Source organism: Seriola lalandi, unplaced genomic scaffold (genome assembly GCF_002814215.2).
Source record: "Seriola lalandi dorsalis isolate HSWRI2012SDOR001 ecotype SW California unplaced genomic scaffold, Sedor1 jcf7180002054431, whole genome shotgun sequence".
Classification (NCBI taxonomy): Eukaryota; Metazoa; Chordata; class Actinopteri; order Carangiformes; family Carangidae; genus Seriola; species Seriola lalandi.
In genome coordinates this window covers 48785-56592 of record NW_019524984.1, presented here as the reverse complement: position 1 = coordinate 56592, position 7808 = coordinate 48785, and the positions used below count along the sequence as shown (strand labels likewise).

Genomic DNA, 7808 nt, shown 5'->3' with positions numbered 1-7808 from the left:
GACTTTTTTTGCCTTACTATACTATGACGTTTTCATGACTTTTTATGCCTTACTATGCTATGACTTTTTATACCTCACTATAATATGACTTTTTATGCCTTACTATACTATGACTTTTTATGCCTTACTATACTATGACGTTTTTAAGAGTTTTTATGCCTTATTATACTGTCTTTTTCATGACTTTTTATGCCTTACTATACTATGACTTTTTAAGAGTTTTTATGCCTTACTATACTCTGTCTTTTTCATGACTTTTTATGCCTTATTATACTGTGACGTTTTTATGACTTTTTATGCCTTACTATACTGTGACGTTTGTATGACTTTTTATGCCTTACTGTTCTATGACTTTTTATGCCTTACTATTCTATAACGTTCTTATGACTTTTTATGCCTTACTATACTATGTCGTTTTCATGCCTTTTATGCCTTTCTATACTATGACTTTTTATGCCTTAAAATACTATGATGTTTTTATGAATTTTTATACCTTATTATATTTTTCATGCCTTACTATCACGTTTTTATGACTTTTTATGCCTTACTATACTGTGACGTTTTTATGACTTTTTATGCCTTACTATACTGTGACGTTTGTATGACTTTTTATGCCTTACTGTACTATGACTTTTTATGCCTTACTATTCTATAACGTTTTTATGACTTTTTAATGCCTTACTATACTATGTCTTTTTCATGAATTTTTATGCCTTATTATACTATGACGTTTTCATGACTTTATATGCCTTACTATTCTATGACGTTTTTGTGACTTTTTATGCCTTACTATACTATGACTTTTTATGCCTTATTATACTATGACATTTTTATGTCTTATTATACTAAGACTTTTTTTGCCTTACTATACTATGACTTTTTATGCTTCACTATACTATGACTATTTTTGCCTTACCATACTATGATGTTTTTGTGCCCTAATATACAATGTCACAGCTTGGCTCAATGGCTGGACAACCACAAAGGGGAAATAACATGACTTGGCATATAAGGTTCAATAATTTATTTACAAAAAGAAAATAACAATTACGCCCACCAATAACAAAGAAACAATAAATAAAAGAAAGGCCACAGCTGACATCAGGTCTTCCTGAAGCGCGGGATCATCAGTGACACAGAGCACGAACAGAGAGGGCAGCCAGAGAGAGAGCGCCCAGACAGGACTGAATGGAGATGCCTTTGTGGTGCACACCGGGCCCAGGGGTATCACATCAGGCTGATCCTGATCCCTGCGGTCAACACCTGAAAAAAGAGCAACAAAAAGAAAGAGGGACATGTACTGCCGTAGCAGTACTGCTGTGCTGTTTGAGGGGTTGTCAACTATGACTTTTTTATACCTTTATTATCCTATGAGTTTTTATGCCTTAATATACTTTGACTTTTTGGGCTGACCATACTATGACGGTTTTTATGCCTTACTATGAAATGTTATACCTTACTAAAGTATGACTTCATAACTTACAATACTGTGACGTTTTTATGCCTTACTATACTATGACGTTTTTTAAGCTTACTATAGTGTGTTGTTTTTATGCTTTACCACACCATGACGTTTTTGTGCCTTACTATACTATGGCATTTTATTCCTTATTTTAGTATGTATTTTTTCACGCCTTACTATATTATGACAATTTTATGCCTAACTCTACTATGAAAAGTTATGCCTTACTATAGTATGACTTCATGACTTACAATACTATGACGATTTTATGCCTTACTATCCGATGACTTTTTTATGACTCACTATACTATGACGTTTTTTTGACTTTTTATGCCTTACTATACTATAACTTTTTATGCCTTACTATTCTATGATATTTTTATGACGTTTTATGCCTTACTATACTATGTCGATTTTATGACTTTTTATGCCTTGCTATTCTATGACATTTTTATGCCTTAATATACTATGTCGTTTTAATGACTTTTTATACCTTACTATACTATAACTTTTTATGCCTTACTATACTATGACTTTTTATGCCTTACTATACTATGACTTTTTATGATTTTTTATGCCTTACTATTCTATCAGTTTTTTTGCCTTACTATACTGTGACTTTTTTATGACTTTTTATGCCTTACTATACTATGTCGTTTTTATGAATTTTTATGCCTTACTATACTATGACGTTTTTATGACTTTTTATGCCTTACTATACTATGACTTTTTATGCCTTACTATACAATGTTGTTTTTATGACTTTTTATGCCCTACTATACTATGACTTTTTATGCCTTACTATACTATTTTTTTAATGAATTTTTATGCCTTACTATACTATGACTTTTTATGCCTTACTATACTATGATGTTTTTATGACTTTTTATGCCTTACTATACTATGACTTTTTATGCCTTATTATACTATGATGTTTTTATGACTTTTTATACCTTACTATACTTTGTTTTTATGACTTTTTTTGCCTTACTATACTATGAATGTTCATGCCTTACTATACTATGTCGTTTTTATGACTTTTTATGCCTTACTATACTATGACTTTTTTATGACTTTTTATGCGATACTATACTATGACTTTTTATGCCTTACTATACGATGTCGTTTTTACGACTTTTTATGCCCTACTATACAACTACTTTTTATGCCTTACTATACTATTTTTTTAATGAATTTTTATGCCTTACTATACTATGACTTTTTATGTCTCACTATACTATGACGTTTTTATAACTTTTTGTGCCATACTATACTATGACTTTTTATGCCTTACTATACTATGTCGTTTTTATGACTTTTTATGCCTTACTATTCTATGACGTTTTTATGACTTTTTATGCCTTACTATAATATGACACTTTTACGACTTTTCATGCCTAACTATACTATGACTTATTATGCCTCACTATACTATATGGTTTTTATGACTTTTTATGCCTTACTATACTATGTCGTTTTTATGACTTTTTATGCCTTACTACACTATGTCGTTTTTATGACTTTTCATGCCTTACTATACTATGACGTTTTCATGACTTTTCATGCCTTAATATACTATGACTTTTTATGATTTTTTATGCCTTACTATTCTATGACTTTTTTATGACTTTTTATGCCTTACTATACTATGACGTTTTCATGACTTTTTATGCCTTATTATAATATGATGTTTTTATGACTTTTTATGCCTTACTATTCTATGACGTTTTATGCCTTAATATACTATGACTTTTTAATTACTTTTTATGCCTTACTATACTATGACTTTTTATGCCTTACTATACTTTGTTTTTATGACTTTTTTTGCTTTACTATACTATGAATGTTCATGCCTTACTATACTATGTCGTTTTTATGACTTTTTATGGCTTACTATACTATGACGTTTTTATAACTTTTTATGCCTTATTATACATGACTTTTTATGATTTTTTATGCCTTACTATTGTATGACTTTTTTATGACTTTTCATGCCTTACTATACTATGTTGTTTTTATGACTTTTTATGCCTTACTATACTATGACGTTTTCATGACTTTTCATGCCTTAATATACTATGTTGTTTTTATGACTTTTTATGCCTTACTATACTATGACTTTTTTATGACTTTTTTATGACTTTTATGCCTTACTATAATATGAATGTTCATGCCTTACTATACTATGTCGTTTTCATGACTTTTTATGCCTTACTATACTATGACTTTTTTATGACGTTTTATTCCTTACTAAACTATGATTTTTTATGCCTTATTATACTATGATGTTTTTATGACTTTTTATGCCTTACTATTCTATGACGTTTTATGCCTTAATATACTATGACTTTTTAATTACTTTTTATGCCTTACTATACTATGACTTTTTATGCCTTACTATACTTTGTTATTATGACTTTTTTTTGCCTTACTATACTATGTCGTTTTTATGACTTTTTATACCTTACTATACTATGAATGTTCATGCCTTACTATACTATGTCGTTTTTATGACTTTTTATGCCTTATTATACTATGACTTTTTTATCACTTTTTATGCCTCACTATACAATGATGTTTTTATGACTTTTTATGCCTTACCATACTATGACTTTTTATGCCTTACTATACTGTTACATTTTTTTTACATATTTATGCCTTACTATACTATGACGTTCTTATGCCTTACTACACTGTTACATTTTTTTGAAATATTTATGCCTTACTATACTATGACGTTTTTATGCCTTACTATACTGTTACATTTTTATAACATTTTTATGCCTTACTATACTGTGACAATTTTATGCACCTACTATACTATGACGTTTTTATGCCTAACTATACTACGATGTTTTTCACATTTTCATTCTTTAGTTTACTATGATGTTTTTTGAAATTTTATGCCTTACTATAATATGGAGTTTTATGACTTTTTTATGCCTTCGTGTACTATCACAGTTTTTGACATTCAATTATGATGTTCTATGACATTTTTATGCATTACTATACTGTGACCTTTTTCACATCTCAATGCCTTACTGTACTATGACATTTTTATGCATTACTATATTTTGACGTTTTATGCCTCATTATACTATGACGTTTTTATGCCTTATTGCACTGTTATGTTTTTATGACATTTTCACACCTTACTATACTATCATGTTTTTATGCCTTACTATACTATGACATTTTATGCGTTACTATACCATGACATTTTATAACATTTTCATCCCTTACTACACTATGGTGTTTTTATGACTTACTATACTCTAACCTCCTATGATAATTTTTTTGCCTTACTATTGTGTGATGTTTTTAATACCTTACTATAATAAGACTTTTTTTGCTCTACTGTTAAGTAGGAGGTTCAGAAATGGTTAAGTATCACCATGGGCATCGGGTTGGGATGCAGGATGAAAGAATGAAGGCCATGAAACATCTATCCAATCCAACAAATGTTGTATTCTCAGTCAATTTTTTCAAACATGAAAGGGAATCTTTTATATTTACACATATAATATGAACATATACTGACAGGCTTTGGGATGGATATACTGTATATTTATATATCATATGTCTATAATATAAACAGACATATGAAAATGTTTCTATTAGTTTCTATATATTTCAATATATGATATTGTTCCAATTTCTAACAGGTTTCATATGTAATCTTTACATATATAGGCTATACTTTTAATATGTAGGCTTCATATTTCATATATGGAAATTCAACACATGTACATATATTACCTTTGCCTATGGGCATTTTTGAATGTCAATTCGGATCTTATATGTTAAACCGTTTCACTGATGGCATAAAAAAGCCAATCTCTTTCTTTTGGAGTGGTGGCGGGGGTTGTTCCGTCCCTACCAATGTTGATACCAAACCTACGCCCTTGGAGTGAGAAGAAGAATATTTCCCTCCAAAATGTAGTACCTCAAATATATATTTAGAGTAAGTTTACATGAATAAAAATAAGCTTCTTAGCTACTTTCCACCACTGGACACATGAAACATTACTTTCCATTACTGCATGTTTCAACTGTGTCAGGTTACCTTTTAACCGATTACCTCATTTTAAATGTACATGTTTAAGAAACAAGTTTTTGCAAAAAAAAAAAAAAAAGACTAAAATGTTGATCTGCGAAGCTTAAACATTTGAAGTAGCAAAGTTTATTTTTATATTTCCAGCATCAACTAGCCTATATTTTCCTAATCTCCACCCTCGCTTCGGTTCAGAGGGATTTTTTTTCTTTTTCTTTTTTTTCTTTTTTTTTTTCTATGTGCAGCTGCCATGTAGCAGAGGGAGGAACAGCTGGCTGAGGGAAGAGCCAGCCCGGGGAGTCAGTCACATTCCTGGCTGGGATTCAATGACTGAACCAGACACAAACAAACAGAGAGGGCGAGAGAGAGAGAGAGAGAGGGAGAGAGAGAGAGAGAGCGAGATAGAGAGAGAAAGAGACTCACACATTGAGTGAGAGGGGAGACAGACTGAGAGTACGCCAGACTGAGCAGACGAAGCATATTTCGGGCGCACATTTGGAGTGCGTAAAACCGCAGGAGCGCATAGAAACACAGTAACCGGTGATTGTGCGTTGGATAATACGACTTTTGAGTCTCGGAGTTGTCGACTTTAATTGCGTCTGCTTACAGGAACTGCCCCTATGAATTCAGCAGCCTTCAGATTTCTGAATGGACGCGCTGGGAAGCTTCTCCGGTGACATGGAAATGCGCGTTATTGAGCGTGTAGCCGGATGCTGAGGACGCCTGATCCGATAAGTCATATTCAGCTTTCATTTTGAGTTTAGAACTCTCTTTTCTAACCGGCAACAACATGGAGGGTACGAGCTTTCAGCCCCATCCCGGACTTCAACAAACTCTGAAGCAGTTTCATCTGAGTTCCATGCGCTCTCTCGGTGGACCGGCGGCGTTCTCCGCTCGGTGGCACCAGGACTCACTCTTCGGTAAAGATGGAAAATCCGCAGAGATGATGCTCACCCTGCCGGCACAGACCCCTCCAGTGATGTCCGGTCCACTTTTCATCCCGTCCGACCGCTCCACGGAGAGGTGCGAGACGGTCCTGGAGCGGGAGCCCATCTCCTGCTTTGTGGTCGGCGGCGAGAAGCGTCTGTGCTTGCCGCAGATACTGAACAGCGTCCTGAGAGATTTCTCCCTCCAGCAGATCAACTCAGTGTGTGACGACCTGCACATCTACTGCTCCAGGTGCACGGCGGACCAGCTGGAGATCCTCAAAGTGGTAGGGATCCTGCCCTTCTCGGCTCCGTCCTGCGGGCTGATCACTCAGACGGATGCTGAGCGCCTCTGCAACGCTCTCATCTACGGCGGTACTTACCCCCCTCACTGCAACAAGGAGTTGGGCTCCCTGGAGTTGGAGCGAACCGAGAAGAGCTTCAAAGTCTATCATGAATGTTTTGGCCGGTGTAAAGGCTTGTTTGTCCCGGAACTGTACACCGGCCCTAGTGCCGCCTGCATCCAGTGCATGGACTGCAGGCTCATGTTCCCACCTCACAAGTTTGTGGTCCACAGTCACAAGAGACTCGAGAACCGGACAGTGCACTGGGGGTTCGACTCCGCCAACTGGCGGGCCTATGTGCTCTTAGACCCGGACTACACCGGAAAAGAGGAGAAGAGTCATCTGGAGCAGCTGCTTAAAGAGTTAAAAGGAAAATATGATCTGACGGGCAAGCTGTCCAGTAAATCTTGCAGAGTAAGTCTGTTCTCTTTCACCTTGTTAATAACCATCACTCATTGTCTTTGAAGAATGCTACTGTCTGTTGTTTGTTTGTATATGTGGATATTTCAACAGCCTCAGGCCTACTACAGCATCTGCATTCATTAACATTAATTTTGGGAAGGCTTCCTTCTCATTAGGCCTGTCTACTCTGATTGACTGTTTGTGGCCCATCTTTTACAAGTGTTGCCAGTCTTATTAGGCACCCCCAACAGAGTTATAATGCAAATCACATGTCACGTCACATCTTTCGGTGTGTGTCCCCTTCTATTCCTGCACCCTGACACACCTCGTATAAACCCACACTCACCTCATATATGTCTGCAAAAGGTGACAGTGAAGCCTCTAACCATCAGCTAACACCCCTGAGCATCCCTCCCATCCTCCAAAACTCCCTCGTCGACCCCCCTCCAGGGTTACCCAAGGGCATCTGCATTATGATAGATGGAGTCCCGATGATATATTTTATTAGACTGAGAGGGGAGGTAGGGGAGCCCATTATGGTGCCACGAGGTGGGGAAGGGGATAAGAGTTTAATGAGGTTTGGGATATGGAAATGTGTGTGTCTCTGTGTGTGTGTGTGT

At 35.3% G+C, this 7808-nt stretch overlaps 1 protein-coding gene across 1 annotated transcript in view; it reads left to right on the top strand.

Annotated features, from left to right (window-relative positions):
• The first annotated feature begins 5921 nt into the window (after positions 1 to 5921).
• The window catches only part of skib (SKI proto-oncogene b), a 30545-nt gene continuing 28658 nt past the window's right edge, over positions 5922 to 7808 (top strand). The window contains exon 1 of the mRNA XM_023410727.2: positions 5922 to 7200. Within this exon, the coding sequence (XP_023266495.1) occupies positions 6307 to 7200 (894 nt within the window). The 5' untranslated portion in view covers positions 5922 to 6306. The remainder of the gene's footprint in view (positions 7201 to 7808) is intronic.